General features: G+C 42.3%; 2 protein-coding genes across 2 annotated transcripts; both read left to right on the top strand.

Moving 5' to 3' along the window:
- The first annotated feature begins 12,488 nt into the window (after positions 1-12,488).
- On the top strand, positions 12,489-13,913 carry LOC135495025 (glutathione peroxidase 3-like). Its single transcript, XM_064783414.1, has 3 exons — positions 12,489-12,501; positions 12,945-13,183; positions 13,371-13,913. The coding sequence occupies exons 1-3, from the start codon at positions 12,489-12,491 to the stop codon at positions 13,527-13,529; spliced, it is 411 nt and encodes a 136-aa protein (XP_064639484.1). The 3' UTR covers positions 13,530-13,913.
- A 933-nt stretch (positions 13,914-14,846) lies between these two features.
- LOC135494614 (glutathione peroxidase-like) lies at positions 14,847-16,831 on the top strand. The gene is made up of 3 exons (XM_064782745.1): positions 14,847-15,169; positions 15,439-15,680; positions 16,158-16,831. Exons 1-3 carry the CDS (start codon positions 14,866-14,868, stop codon positions 16,365-16,367), a joined length of 756 nt encoding a protein of 251 aa, XP_064638815.1. The 5' UTR covers positions 14,847-14,865; the 3' UTR covers positions 16,368-16,831.
- Positions 16,832-17,110: the final 279 nt, after the last annotated feature.

Genomic DNA, 17,110 nt, shown 5'->3' with positions numbered 1-17,110 from the left:
TTTGCTTTTTCAAATAAAACCCCCCAACTTTTTCAGAAATCTCAGTTATTTGTGAAATCCACAAAAACAAAAAGCCTCAAACATTTGGTGGATTACAGTACGTCACACTTTCTACTCCTGATATCCAATGTTCAATTTTGATAATCCATGGCCGATTAAATCTCCGAGCTGAGAACTCTCCTGAACACTGTTGAAACTGCAGGTTGGATGAAAGAAGGACCATTTCCGAGGAAGTACAAATCATCCCAACGAAAACAAACACTGTTCATGTATCACGCTAAGAACTCCGTCATACACATCTTCAGCCATATGGGTGGAATCACAGCAGAACCGCCAAAATAACAGTATCACACAATCGTCATTTATTAAATATTAACATAACGAGCACAACAGTAACGTCTTTCCAGTGCCAAATCTAAATATACACATGCGTATGTACAAGCCTCAAATATGCTTTTTATTTATATTAGAAACCACATTCAATGGATGAAAAGTGCCTCCGCGAATGAGAAAGGGAGCCGCGACACACACCGTAATGATTTGTCTGACGTTTTGATTGGTTGATGTACCTATTGCTATGCGTCTGCGTGATCTGTACAAACATGCAGTAGGTTCCATGTCCTTTTATGAATAAATTATGATAATCCATGAATAAATTATGTAATATGATGGATAAATTATGATAATGAGCTGAAGTGAGCAAACCATTAGACTACATGGCTAGGTTTCTTACTAAGTTAATCCTATAGTAGTGTATTGTATATAGGTCCTAAACAGCCACAGTAGAACTAGGAAAGCTACGTGTTTGTGCGTGTGACCGTCGATGGAGTACGCACCGCTAGTCTGAGAAGAAGTTGAGTTAGTTTCGTCGTCGGAGTCGACATTGTCAAGGCATGGTTCGCTAGAGCTATGAATTGTGTGATCGTCGAGTATATGGCACGGCCGATAACATCGCTGGCTGCTCCCGTCCGCTGTATTTTTAATGTGGGTGTGTTCTGAAATGAAGATTGGCAAAGTTTAGTAACAACTCTAACAATGATAGAGTAGATACTGCACTTGCAGGAAGTTAGATCAGATTTTAGTCTACGACATCCGAGGCCCTCTCCGCATACATTTGCTTTACCTCCAACGTACATTTCCAGTCCAACCCACTAACGAAAATAACTACAGTTCGACCACAACACGTTTTTACCAGTTTTACAAATCCTCCTGTTTATCTCATCATAGTTGACAAGGGTTATGAAACTCTACAAGGGCGCTAGAATAACAACGATGGGGAGATCTTCTACGGGTTTCATGGATGACTGCTACTTTTCTACATAAACAACATTCAGCTCGGTTCACTAGCTATAGGGTTGGTGATCATTAGATTTACTTTCAGCCAAGGTTTTTGGCAAGTTTGGTGAATCCAACAAGCTAGATCAGGCTACAATAAGAGGAGTTTTTACAGCACTCTTCAGAAGTATCTTTTTATCATTTTTCAAGGCATCTCAGCAAATATCCGGAGAAACTTCTTCATGCCAGGGCAAATCTCCAATGACACCGACAGTAAATCTGGCTTCTATCCATATTTTCATTAACCTTGTCCTCATTGAGTTATGATATGGGTTCTAGAACCATTGAGCACATTGAAATTATTATTCAAGGCAGAGAACTCATGACATGTATCTAGTTCATCAAAAAACAAGAGGCATTGATTCTAATGAAATATTATTCTGAGCGTGGCTCTTTCAACTGACACAGATTTTGGGATTTGGTTTGGACATCTAGTGAGGTATTAAAAGCACTTCGGGGACAACATAAATCTTCGGGAGTAAAACATAGCTAGAGACAATACATGTTGACACTGGTCTAGAAATCTAAAGCTCTTCAGGTGGCAGCTGGCTATACTTACTCATCCCTGGGTTAGTTGGGGTAATAAATATTGATATTGCAATTAAAACAGGTATGGAACTAAGCTACAGTGTAGATCTAGTGAGTAGGTCAGGGCGAGATCTTAGGAGCCGATGTGGACGTCGCTCAACTCTTGGCTAGTAGTCAAGAGATCTCTGGTCAGTAGATCTAGTGAGTAGGTCAGGGCGAGATCTTAGGAGCTGATGTTGACTTGTGGCTCAACTCTTGGTTATGAGATCCCTGGTGGGAACACCTCAGTCAGCATGGAACTCTAGGCAGGTCTCCGACTGACTTGCCTTACCTCGCCCAGGTGTAAGAATGGGTACCAGTCAGAAATGCTCGCGTTGTAGCACTGACTAACATAACATGTTATTAACATGGTGTGATATGGCAGAGATGAGAATGAACCTCATCAACGCCCCAATCGTTAATGATTGAAAGGAGACATGAGGTTCCACACATCCATATTCTCTAATTTCATTGCTTGTTTTGAAAATACGTATGACATGTTGGCAGGCTCTGATCTCGTAGTGTGATAAACTTGGTGTGATGTGCTGGTGATGAGAATAAGACTCATTAACATCCCAATTGTTCCTTAAACAGCTTCAGTACTGAGAATTCCATAACGCTGTTGTATCATTTAGGCTTGATGAACAAGGGTGAGGTTCTTCTAAACTATAGAGACTGCAAGCAGACAATATCCACCAACCTCACTGTTTGCAACAGGTAGGTCACAAGCAGACGCAGAACAAAGAAAAACGCCACAAGCGCACGGTCTATGGATACGCAGGCTATGGTCAGATCAGCGTGCAATCCTGCATTGTAACTTTCACGATTCAGCATGATTGTGTCATGGTCACAGTTATGCTGATGGGCTCCAATCGTTAGAACCATTCAAAGATTGAGAGGACTTTTTTAGTGACTAGCGGTATACTCTCTGACAACCAACTGACATAATCTCTTGTCGACACTCGGCTTTCTTCTCAATATGTGACCCGTTAAGCAAAACCAGGCGCATGTCGCGCAGAAGATGAGCCTAAATGACACCAGAAGATAATGGAAGAAATTGATTTGCTCATATTTCACAAAAGGCTGACAACAGAGAAATGAACAAACAGTCCGTCTCAACCTACCAAGCTCAGAGTGACATGCGCCTGGTTTTGCTGTGACGGGTCACATATTTGTGACCCGCTCTACCAAAACTAGGCGCTTGTCGCATCTGAACTTGACAGGTTGATACAGACTTGTTGTTCATTTCCCTATTGTAGACCTTTGGTGAAATGTAACCTAGGCGCTTGTCGCATCTGAACTTGACAGGTTGATACGGACTTGTTGTTCATTTCCCTATTGTAGACCTTTGGTGAAATGTAACCAAATCAGTTTGTAATAGATTTCACAAAAGGTCTACAATAGGGAAATGAACAACAAGTCCGTATCAACCTGCCAAGTTTAGATGCGACAAGCGCCTAGTTTTGGTAGAGCGAGTCACATTTTGGATTCTTTTTTCCTTGTACTCTAGATACTTACTGCTGCATATAAAAGTAGATTCCCCTGCATATTGTTCATCGAAATCTGGAAGGAAGTAAGGACAGCGCTGCTCAACTGCAGTACAGTATGACGGACATGGTTTCCAGACTTCTCCCTTTTTGCTGTCGTAAAGTTTGATGTTACTTGCACAGAGCCAGTCCTTGTAAGCATTCTGCAATGAAATACGAAAATATGATGATGTTTAATGAGGTGTAAGTTCATCTCGACCACCAAGGTTTGTGCATACCATGGCTACATTTTACGGGAGTACAGTGGAACGTCCCTCTCTAATGGACACCCTCTCTATCAAGGACTCTATAGTTTGGTTCAAGATATTCAGAAATCTTGAGAACCTACAGACACGACATGTCTACATGAAGGAGACACACGCTGCATCAAAACCACCACAGTACAACTGCACAGAAATCAATAACACTAACAAGATTTCCACAGGATCTGTGCCGCTGCTTGGACTGACAACATTCTGTCAGAATCTTGACAGAATTTTTTAACAGTTTGTAATCCTGAAGTGACAAAATCTCAGGAGGAAACTTTTTTCATGAATATCGAGGACTGATTTTATTGATGTTCTCTCCACGCATACGGTTCAATACCAGTACTTGGTATTCATATCTGGTCATCAATCGTGCATAGGAAATGACTTTTGGTTTTATATTGCGCGGGAGCTGAAACCCATGTATCCTTTTTTCAATGTAGCTGTATTTTAGTTCCATTCTGGTTGCCACCCATCTCCGCACAGGACTTGCAGTTTTTGTTAAAGTCTTGCGCCACACCACTCAATGCCAAAATAACCCGTTTTCAGACCCACAGAACTTGTGGCCAAGGACACAAGTGTTGCGTGACGGGGGGGGGGGGGGGTTGACTGCCTTGTCACTTGGTGCCTAAATTGCTAAAAATAACGACCCATGACGAAGGAGCACTTACCCAAATTACCAATAACAAATAAGCAAGGCCCCCAGGGAATGGTAACTATTAGTAGTGTGTCACTGTGCTGGATGCAGTGATAGAGGATAGTTCAAACGCAGAATAGATAGCCAATCCATGATGGGGCAATTATCCCCTGCGTCTGCATTGCAGATGACTCAATCCATCTACCCAGCCACCTTAGCCTTGTAAGGGTTAACCAAGGTAGTACAAACAACCACACACAGACTCCCCAGCCTGATACATACAGAGATGCTGGATGAGGAATAAGATAGCTGCAGCCAAGCCACCATCGTTACACAAATCAATAGACGTGACTGAAGCAGATTCCCATAGGAATCTCAAACTGTCAATCAAGATTCTCGTGTCACTCATACCAGTCAACCTCAACGCCACAAATATCAACAAATCAGACATAGTCTTTCATACGGTTTTTTCACCAAATAATTTATTTCAACACTTCAGGAACGATGACAACCATCTTTCAAATGACAATGAGCCAAAGGTTTACTTCAACCAAATCCATAATTTTGTTTCTCCTTGAATCTGGCAAACCCAGTTTCCTCAGCCAGGTGATCTCCTCTTCTCCGTGTTACTTCATGAGTCCAACATCCAAACCACAAGACATCTCTCTATCTTGCACAAAATCCTGCTGAAGCCTTCTGAGTGACTACCACAACCAAAGGGTCAATCAAAGGATAGTATGCCAATTGTACCAAAGAACCTTTTGTCGTCTATACGCAGTACATTACACGCTGGCTATTCATTACGTGACGTCGCTGTAGCATAGCACCGACAATTTAGTAAGAGGAAGTATATCGTCCAGAAGTCTTGAGATTCAGTAACTGCCAGTCTCCTGGCAACCACGGAACACCACCTGTAAGAGTGGCCAAGCGAAGGTGTACGCCGTGTGCTGGCCGTCTCAACGCTGGAGTACATGCACAAGACTAGCGGAATAGCGCACTGTCACAGCCTAATGTGCCAGGCGGCCTTGGTGATCGCCATGGCAAATATCATTCAGGTTGGTTGATGGAAAGATGCTGCTGCATTGTATACTGATGATAATGACCGAGGGGAATTGAATGGGATGGATTTATCTTGCTCTCGTTCATCCAAAAGATATTTCAACGAATGAAATACATGCATGTTATCATGTGTAGCTTTAAACTGGGGCGTCTTTTTGGTCTTGGGGGGTTGCATTTTAGCGCTTTTGACGTACTTACTTTTTAGTCAAGAATCTGCATCAGAAACACATGTTTTTAAGGGCTCATGGGGGCATTCTCACTGTTGCTTTCATATGGAAAGCTAAAATATGACAGCCGTGCAAGGTCCTTCCGGCAGCTTCTTAGTGGCCACCAACCATGGTACCAAAGGGGTTACCATAGTCGGAGGATTCAAGAAGTGGTATGGAAATGAAGCCAATGAAGTCAAAGGGACCGACCCAAGGCCACAAGAATTGTCAATCTTTAAGATTCAACCCACATGTTCGTATGTTACGCGCCCAAAACCCAAAAAGACTATACCCCAATAAATCGTGTAGTATAATACTTTGTCTGCATTTGTGTCTCACTTCTGCAAACGAACAAATTTGGACAAGCATTTTATGGTCTAAGTATCCCTCTGGGCCTCCTTGTCGGTTTAAGTCAATACCCCTGGCCATGACTGATACCGCATCCTGTCGCCATACATCATCGCCACAGCATCTTCACACATTAATTGAGCGAGCAATCAGCCAATGAAAAGGCTGTATATATGATGAGAATAACGTACTTTATCATTCCCGATTCTCTAGCCATATATTCATAAATTCTACATCCTTGTAGATTTAGCGAATATTACACCTAGGGATCATTTGCAATGATATCAAGTCTGTTATATTTCATGGAATCAGTAATAAATGTAATATAAACATCTTGAGCTGAAGGAGTAGCCATTAGAAGCACCCTATACTTGTGTACATGGCCAAAAAACTGCGCTCTTGATTGAACACTTGGTCAGAGGGCCTCATACTGGACTCAATGTCATCATACAATGCTCTTTCTTCATTAACAAGAAAGTTTTCATCTTTTCATAATTTGCCCCTGACCTCACTAGTTGAACAGTCAGAGCATGATGCAGTGAAAACATCATACATAACAAACCACCCGACATAGTTATGAATGTGACCTCTGAAGCTTCATCGATATCTTGAATCAATATCCTTTTCATCGCTAAGATGCTACCTACCATCACCATGTCCGCTAGCTAACGAGGGTAGCCTCACATATAAAGAGGCCACAGCCTAGGGAGATGGATTTTATCGGGAAGTGTGAAGATCTTGACTTCATCTGGCACGTACTGAAGAGGCCATGGCTATGAACCAGTCAGCTGCCAATAATCTATCGTCAGCTACATGTAGGGTAGTGTTGCATAAAGGGGGCGCATAGTCAAAATATGGATTTCATTGGGAAGTTTGATGATCTTGGCTGTGCCTGCATCTATTTGGACGCACCGAGTGAAAAGGCCACGGCTAGGAAGCAGTTAGCCATGATAGCTCATCATACAATGTGCTACCAACAACCTACTGTCAGCTAGCTAACACTACAGGGTAGCCTTGCATAAAAGGTGGCACATAGACAGAATATGCTTATCACACCCTGACACAGTGACTGATGAATTTTCACTAGAGGATGTCTCACTCCAAATAGTCTTGTCACCTCAGACAACTTCGAAGCAAAGCCTCCACCAGCCACAGGAGGACAATAACCCTGAGTGACATTGCCTGAGGTATCACTCCAAATAATCTTGTCATCTCAGACAACTTTGAAGCAAAGCCTCCACCAGCCACAGGAGGACAATAACCCTGAGTGACATTGCCCGAGGTATCACTCCAAATAGTCAGACATATCAGCATACCTAGAACAACTTTTAGCATCGCTTGATACGAATGCTATCTCTCAAATGCTTCGGTCGCCTCAGACTATGAAAGAGTTTTAGACTTTCTAGATGAAGTTTGACATCCTGTCCAACAGCCTGAGGTATCCCCCTGAATACAGACTGGTTGCCTCAGACAATATACGAAAGCGGGCATTATCACGATATGGATTGGATTGGACAGGCATGAATATCGATCACCTGGACGTCAGTGCCTGAGCCTGCCGAGTCAAGGAAATCACTGTGTTATGAAATGTACCAGCGAGTCAGGATGGCTGATTATATTTATAGTCCATTCGTAAATACAGTGGAACCTCCCTCAACCATGTCAGTGGACACCTCTCTACTAAGGACACCATCTCTATAACATGTATTGCAGGGACATCGCAGGTCATTTCCATTGAATTTGACCTCTGTAATCAAGACACTCAATATAATCATGGACAGCATTTGTCACTCCCAGTACAGTATTATATCAGCATTGTTTTGGGCTCTGGAGCGCGAACTACTGGTCGGATTTCTTTGAAGTTTAGTTTTTGCTGAACCAAAAAAGAACAGTATGTATTAGTGTGCATTGACGTTCATTGGATTTTGACATTTTTGGCTTTGTACGGTTTCTTGACTTGGAGTTTTGGACTTTGGAGAGGTGAGAGACTCTTGGAGAGGTTGATGCTGATTCTACTGGGTAGATTTGGAGCCAGTGAACCGCCAGCACAGCACAAATGCTTCACGTATCGTATGGATGGCTCATCAGTACGATCTAATCAACATCAAGTCTAAGAGGGGTGCCCCCTGATATCAAAGTGCAGTTTATCATCACACGACCTAGGAATGAATAGCGTCTTTATGAGACCCTGATTACAACCTGATGGAGAGCTATTTAGTATTACACCAGTACTAGACTGCACAGCAAGCAAGGAATACATGAACATGTATACGGTTTCATCCACTAAGGGATCATCTCGAAGTTGACTGATATCTCAGGGGCAACCCGCCACAAAAAAAACTCTGACGTGATCTCCAGCACAACATCACCAGCAAATGGATTCTGAAATGGACAACAATCACTTGTTTGAGATGTTCATCGCTGTGCCTGCGATAACAATTACATGAATTAATCATCGCAGCGACCACTGGACAACCCAGGAAATATCAGCTTCACCTGCAGATAAAAGATCTTTTGTCGCACATACAGCAGCTGTAATAATCACAGATGTCGGCAATTCAAATACTGGTCTGCAACAACTTGATGCATGCTTTTGTTTTTTTTTAAAGTTTTTGTGATGCGACAGATAAACCATCTCCTCCAGGCCAAACGTTTTTGATGTGGAAAATAAATCAATTAATCATGAGGTGATCCCCAATGTGGATGCATACCAAAGTGATTGCTAGATTTACCAGTCATTAGCCTCGAGGCTACCTCTACCTGACTACTTCGTTAATCCTTGATGAAGCTCTGCATCTCTCATAGCATAATTACTTGTCTGGCGTAAGACATTGCACCAAAAATAAACAATTTCTGTATGGAGGGAAACGTACAGGTACGAGTACATGTACTTATTTCCATATTCATACATTGTAATTACAACAAAAAAAAAACTTGCTTTGAAAATGACCATAAATGACCATAAAGATGACTGCATAAGCACCCAAATCTTATCAATTTCTCCTAAAGATAAAGATGATCGATAATTACTCTTAATCTCACTATAAAACCTTTAATCACGATAATTACGCTGTCCAGGACACAGCCAATCAATAGCCTTTTTCACTCCTTCACCTGCATGATTCAAGTAGTGGTACTTTCTTGTGTGTTTCTACACCGATGGTTGATCAATGGAAGGGAGATGAGTCAGGAGTCTGAAGCAGGGTTGAGTAAGAACTAAGAAGCGTTGCTGCTGATTTATAAATAGCGATATTTTTCACGCTCATTATGAAATTAAATAAAAAATCCTAGAATGTATCAAACCGCAATCGATATTCTTCTTTTAAGTTTTTTTCTTTGGAACGACTCTGCTGTATCATAATGAGAGACTGAAGCCACTAGTGACATAAACCACATCATCATGGAACCGTCACTAGATGGATGTGTTGGGGCTTTTGAAATTGGTTGTGGGTTGCCAAGAGATACATAGTACAAAAAAGCATGTGGGCGAATTCCAACTAGATGCTGGTTAGGCTGTAGCACAAATGATCCCACTATAAGTATAACCACTCAAGGGAGTAGCTAAATGAAGCTTTTGTTCTCGAGGGGGTAAAATTATCTTGGGGGGGGGGGCAAAATGACATGCTCTGAAATGTTTCCACCAAAGACATGGTCAAAAACACATTATTTGGTGACTTCTGCCACCCCCCCTCCCCCCTGCTATATGTAGCTACATTGTACGCCCCTGCCACTGGCAATATCATTATTGACTTCATTTAATTCTACCCTGCATGGCCAGCTTTACACTTACAGTAGGTTACTGATTCAATTTTATAGCCAGAGGCATTCAAGAAATGTCACATTACATAATAAACAAGTGCAAATACACTGGATCAGTGGATGTACTTTGTAAATGTCGATATGTAAGGTACCCCTCACAAATGATACTAATTTCTACAAGTTGATGTAGTGTTTCTGAAAAGGTCATGGGTTAACTCCTAGTACAACAAATATTAAGATAAGGGATGATATGGAAGGAAAACAGACATGACACTGTCCATGTGTCATTTCATATTAGAGTAGCAAGCACTTGAAGGCATAGGGTCACCTTTACACATCAATAGATAAGTTATACCTTTCCCTGGCTGGCTGATACATACCTTACAGTCATTACAGTTGAAGTGTGCCGAGAATTGATGTTCACAGTCATATCGAGATAAAACCTCCTCAAAAGCACAGAACATTGCATACAGCGCATTATCCAAGTCCTCTATCTCCTCTAAGCAATTTTGACATGACTGAGCAGTACCTGTGATACACTTGTCACTACTATCATTGCCCTTAGATGAATCCATGAATTCAATGATATTATATACATTATAAAAACTACAGAAACTTAGGTGGGTCTTCCTGATATCTTTTTGTCTCAGCTTTGGTTTCATAGCACACATTTTCTTACTCAGTTTCCTATTCATGACAAGGCACTGATCTAGCAATGGGGTCCGAGAAAATATAGGAAAATTCGTAATCCCCCAGTAATCTCTTAATATCCGGGCAGTAGAATTGGGTATTTGTAGGCTATGATCAACGATACTTGAGGATAACCCAAAATTTTCTGTCAGTAAAATTATGAAGAACAGCAATGAAGCCAGGCTCCGTCGCCATCTTTGCAGAACATCTCGAATCGGTTTTTCCTGTAACAACAAACCATACTTGAATATAAATGTCATATTTCATCGATTGACTATATCCAAGTGTTTGGAAGATCATACGGTAATCCTAGTGTGGATTTGTATTAAGATTTCATAATCCTGCCAGTTTTTCGTGAGGTGGTTTCGTGCATCTCAACGCGACCTACCCGATGTACAGGAGATTGTACACAAAATGCACAGCAGAATCCAAAGATGGAGCATGAAATCTCCTCTGAGTTTCCGCACCCGCCACGGCGGGTAAAAGCCATCCAGTGGCCGGGAATTGGGCTTGAATAAAAACCGAAAACATAGATTATCGCCACAATTCGTTTAATCCGTATGAAAGGAGATATTCGCGGCGTTTACACATGATGAATAGACGGAAGATGCAGCCAGCCTCCGACAGCGGCCATCTTTGAAATTTTTATCATCAGAACGAAGTGCGCATGCCCAGTTCAATTATTTCATTGATAAATGATAATTGTACCTTTAGCATAGAAGCGCTACAGACAAATAGATAATACATGTGGATAGATGCAAAAAGCTGACAAGCTGCGTGTCTCAAGGGACTTTTGAGACGTGGATATTGATCTTTACAATGTCTTGAATAGTAATCATCAGATATTGTTCACAGATGGGATGTAATTGCATATTTATTACCAATGTAAAATGGTGCACTCATTATGCACTGCCCAGGGTTATCATTACTTCTGAATGCTACTGTGGTTTAAATCATCCCGAGCTTCAGGGCCTTCCACTCGGCTCTGACCGAGGGAGAAGGGGAGAGGCATGCAACTTATCCTGATATTCGAGGATGGGTTAAATAGATGATACATTGGCTTGATTCGGATAATAAACCATCGGTCACATCACATCGAGAATAAAAATAAACAGTTTTGTGCTAATTGAATTATAAAGTTTAATTTGAATAGATAGATATAGCTCGTTGTCGTGCCCCTGAGTTCAGGAAGAGTATGCTGTGTATCTGTCACGGCGTGATCTTAAAGGATCAGTGGACTAATACTGTGATCAGGAGGACAGTAACTGTTAACGCCGGAAATGAGGACTGTCACATGAAATAGAACACTGAACCAAAATATATCGCAAGATAATCGTGCAAGTACCAGATAAAGCAGTTGATGAAGTCTAAATGTTTATTCGCCCCAGCAATTATTCCACACTCCGCACCCTTCTTTATTTGATGTAAAGAGTTAACTGAGCAGAAAAGGGTGTACAAATCGTATTAACAAACCTTTAGAACTTTTTTGCACGCCAGTGGTCTTAGAGGGGATCTTAAAGATAGTGTAATTCCCTCGTTTCTTTTGATCGGTGTCGACGTCAATATAATCGATACATCGAATTGGAAAAGCTCCAATCTGATGGGTTGAGGTGAATCCGTGACGTCATAACGTCAGCCCTGATCAATATCTATTTGAACGGAGAATATTTCCCTGACGATCGACTGCGCCTTTTAACCTTTTAAGTGGTACCCACTACTCTAAGGTGTGATATCGCCTCAATTCTAGACGGGGCGTATTGAGATCATGTAACGCAAAACTATGTCTCTTGTTCTCAGTGGATTGGGAGGTTCCAGGAGAGCTAGTGACCGTAGTAACTGCGACCTGAAAATGACCACCTGCGCCGGAAATTCGGCTTGTAAATAGTTGCCCCCCTCCCCCCTCCGTCTAATTACTCTGACGCGACATCGCAATTCCCGCGCAACAACTGGATAGTTAAAGGAGTAATGGACTTATTTGGGTCAAAACGCCGTCTGCCTTTTGGCGGGAACGCGTGAAATGTCATCACTCAAAATTCCCGCTCGTTTAGATAATAATACCTAGCGTTTAGACCACAAACTAGGCAACAAGGTCACCATGGTTCGACTGGGTATGTGGGCCTCTCGGCTCCTATCCAACCGTATTTCTAGCTGTAAGCCAAGTCGTGGCCAGAGAGCGGACTATGGTCTCCTCGGGGTGTCTCCCGGAGATTATCAGAAGAAAGTTGTAATGGTGGTCAACGTTGCGACTTTCTGAGGTTTGTCACCCTGTTCACTTGGTCACCCAGTGAAGACGATTTTATTGTGCGCCATCTGGGATAGAATTTATGTAACTACTAACAGCTATCTGTTGAAGGCGGGGAATGGGAATTCAGCGCAATCCTGCACGTGCCTTACCCCTGTGAGATAGGGATTAATCTAAAAATGTAGGCCGACCCTATCAATTGAATAACAAAACTGTTTGAAGGCCCTCACTGTGTTTGTCGTATATGTTGCGGGGCCCAGTCCCATGTCCAATCACACCAACACCGCCGTTATCATCATATTTTTCCAGGCAAGACGAAACAGTATCATAATCTGAATGCACTCATAGATAGATACAGTCCAGACCTCAAGATTATCGGCGTCCCCTGTAACCAGTTCGGACAACAGGAACCGGGGAAGAACTTGGAGGAGATACTCAACGGGATCAAGCACGTTCGCCCCGGTGGTGGGTTCGTCCCCAAGTTTGAGCTCACGAAAAAAATGAACGTGAATGGGGAAAAGGAGAACAAATTCTACACATTTTTAAAGGTTAGTGAGATATTCAAATGGTATATTGAGCTTGGATATTAATTACATCAGGTTATTCTCTCGTTCTTTATGCAAAAATGACGTTCCAAGTCTATATCGATCCAGCAAATTAGGTCCGTTGCTCTTTCTTATGTGCGTAAGCTAGAAATCTAAACAACTCGAATAACCATTTCAAATCTTCCTTCAGAGCCATTTCCCTCCAACGAACGATGTCGCTTGGAACTTTGAGAAGTTTCTCATTGACAAACAAGGCCGTGTGAGATATCGCATGGAAGACAGCGTACTGCCAGACGATGAAGACGTTACAGAACACATCGAACAATTGAAGAGAGAAGACGATGATTAAATCAATCGTGTTATGAACCTCATCAATTATTGCGTTTTCTTTATCAAATCACTGATTTGGGACCTCGACCATAGCCACGAAGAACAAGCATTTATCTGAAATGCCAAACCAGCATATTTTCAACTGTATCATCATGAGCCGGATGACCCAGCCGGACCTCATTGATATATCCATTGATCGTCCTTGCCTTATAGGATAGCTATAGGCCTAGTATTGAGCCACGCAAGAGTTTTCCTAGATGTTGAACACTCCATGAAGGGTCTGGCCTAAACTCGAAATGGCCAGATTCGGATGAACTATAGTTGTTATTGTGACATTGTGCATTCTGTCACCAGTGGTGACTATGATGTGTTGCATTCTAGATTAAAAAACATTGTGTGGTTACTTCATTTCGTTTGTCTTTCTCAGTATGGGCGGGCCCGGCCGACGGATCGTTCTTCTTTATTGAACAGTGGTTCACTTTACACTAACATCATAGGTTTTATCATGTCATTCTCTTTGAGTCTCTCTTTACAACCAGCTCCAGCTTCAAAGTTAAAGGGAAGAGCCCGCCAAAAAATGGGGAGTTTTAGACGGCCCGGTCAAAACCTTAGGCGGGAATGAGGTTTCATTGATAGATATAAGGAGTTTCAAGGACCCCAAAACACTTGCAAGGTTTAAGAAATACTGGTCTGTCATTGGTTTACGTTTTCTTATCATCAACATACTCTCATCTTGAAAAATAAGACAATATTTACGACCAATGCGACCAATTTTTACATTCATTTTGCAACATTATCGTTAACGCGCCCCTTGCAGATTCGTAAGGTACATGTATTTGGATGTTTTGCGACAAACTGCCTAGTCGAGTTTCTTCGCTTGCGGATAAACGAATCGTTCCGTGATATACGACGAGAAAGGAGAGTCTAGCGCTCCTACCGGCCACTCTGCATTACTTAATCTGACTTATCCGGTTCGGGCCTGTTATGTTCGGCGTACGGCGTAAGTTTCAGCGCAAAATAAAGTCACAGCTAGCTCGGAGCATCCTCGAATAGAATAGTCAATCGTATGCTCCTCCCATTGCACGCGTTACTGTTACATCAGCTACATAGTGCCAAATGTTGCACTGAAGTTCAGGATGAGCTCGAGAGACATTAGAGTGTGATGAACAGTTGCACTGTCCTGAATAGCTCCCGTATATTTGCCCACCGAATTGATCATCAGTGCGGCATGACAGTATTTACATGTGAAAGCCTATCCTTCTGACAGATGGTCAATCATATTCAAAAAAATTGTATTTACATCCCAGGATAACATATTCTATACTGGACGCCGGGAGCTGGGCCTATCACTGACGATGTATGAGGTCGACAAAAAGACCATCCCATCATTTCATCGACGAGCGTTATTTGTCCTCAGCAATCATATCTCCGATCCGGGCACACGCAGCCTGGACGCCATCATGAGCGGTATAAAACTATGGGCCAGCTTTATGGTCCTTCTGACCGCATGGACAGGAGGAGCGGCGACGGAGCTGGCTAAGGGGATCAAGAAATGCGATAACAAGGACGACCAAGTTGTGGATTTTTCGCTTCTGGGCGTTTCGCCCGGGGAGTATGGGAAAAAGGTTGTGATGTTGATCAATGTCGCCACTTACTGAGGTGAGTTTAGACATATTTAGCAAGTCTGTGACTGGTGTCTCGTTGTCCTCATGGACCACTGAAGGAACGGTGAAGTGGGGCGTATCATTTTCACAGCCCGAAAAATATCCTTGGGGGAATATTTGCATGTTTGGAAAAGAACACTTTACTTTAATGTGGGAGCAGAACGCCATATGAGCGTCTTCCGATATCAACAACCATGCCCCATATTTATCATAATTTGTATATTCATCATCATTACTACATCCGTGTCATTGCCATTATTTCAGGCTTGACTGTTGGCCAATACCACGGCTTGAATGCACTTCTAACAAAACTCGACGACAACTTCAGGGCGCTCGGCGTCCCTTGCAATCAATTCGGCTTCGAAGAGCCCGGGGCGAACCTCGAGGAAATCAAAAATGGCCTCAAATACGTCAGACCCGGCGATGGATATGAACCTTTCTTCAACCTCACCGAAAGGATGGAGATTAATGGAGCAAATGAAAGCAAGTTCTACACTTTCATCAAGGTAACTATACGAGATACGCCGACAATAAGGCTCCGCGCAGTCAGTCCATTTTCTAATTGACAGGACGCAACTAATCCACTGCGTCAGGAGTGTAAGATACGCCTCTATTACGCTACGGATGCAGTGGCTCTCCATTTTATTACAAGCTTGATCCCTTAATGACCCCTTGATGTTTTAGTCTGGCGTTTTAACATGACTTGATACCTGTGAACGGATTTCTTTGCTTGTTTACGATGTAACTCTTTATATCTATCCTGGTTACCGGTTTAGTGATAATGCGACAATGGGTGATATGAATAAAGACTAGCAAATGCTTTTACTTCAATTTTGTACAGAAAGGCCTAGTGTAAATGTACATGGAGTTTTAGATAAAAGCATTTGCTAGTCTTTATTCATATCACCCAGTGTCCTGATGGGAGGTTGTCGTCACACACTTTATACGCCAGCATGATTACATCATTGTTTACTTTATTCTAGAGCCGGTGCCCCCCGGTGTCCAACACCATAGACCCAGGCGCGCCTTATCACTTGTTCTGGCTCCCTATAAGGACAACGGACGTCCAGTGGAACTTTGAGAAGTTCCTGATCGACAAGCGAGGCGTTGTCAGGTACCGCATCAAAGACAACATCGCGCCCGACGCCCCTGAGGTTACAGCTCTTGTTGATGAACTGTTGAAGGAAGAATAGGATTACAAATGTATTTTTATGAATAAAGACATATATTTTGTGATTATTTCCGCGGGGTGGCCCAAGTGTGTCTGTGGCAACCCTTTGCCTGTAACTTTCACAAGATTTCTAACATTAATCTAATATAGCAACAACTTTCAGACAGAATTTGTTCTTGGTCTTGGACCCTTTAATTCATACAACTTGCTCTATCTGTATTCTTATTCTGGCTATTTATTCTATCTCACTGTATGAGGAGTAGTTTACTTTCTCCTGGCTATGCAAAAACTTCAGAACCCATTTAAAATGTTATAGTCCACAAACCTTTTTAACATACTTTGAACACTACATGAAAAATCTGATCGAAACTTTAAAGTGACCAGATTTGGATAGGTAGAGTAAATTGTTGACATTGTGCATTCTGTCAACAAGAAAGCTGTACTGTGTTGTTAGTATCGAATAAAAAGATCTTTGGTGGTTTTGAAGTCTGTATTGTTTCAGTGCTTGTTGGCTGCTGCAAAGCTTGAGACAGAAGAGGCAAAGAGAGTCTCCTCCAGTTGGAAGCACTCCTAGAGATGTCTCTCCAACGTATGGTTGTCTCTAATAGACATGAGGACAGTCTCCTCCAAGTGGGAATCCTTCCAAAAGATGTCTGTCTCCTTCGAACAGACGACTGTCTCTATCTGTCTCCTCCAAGTTGTATTTATGCCTCGAGATGACTGTCTTTCAAACGTATGCCTGTCTCCAATAGACATGAGGACAGT

This window comes from Lineus longissimus, chromosome 10 (genome assembly GCF_910592395.1).
Source record: "Lineus longissimus chromosome 10, tnLinLong1.2, whole genome shotgun sequence".
In the NCBI taxonomy this organism is placed as follows: Eukaryota; Metazoa; Nemertea; class Pilidiophora; order Heteronemertea; family Lineidae; genus Lineus; species Lineus longissimus.
The sequence above is the reverse complement of the archived record's forward strand: the minus strand, read 5'-3'. Positions and strand labels throughout refer to the sequence as shown.

Coding starts and splice junctions, on each gene's coding strand:
- LOC135495025 (XM_064783414.1), top strand. Junction 13,184..13,370: donor AATTCTACACATTTTTAAAG/GTTAGTGAGATA, acceptor ATCTTCCTTCAG/AGCCATTTCCCTCCAACGAA.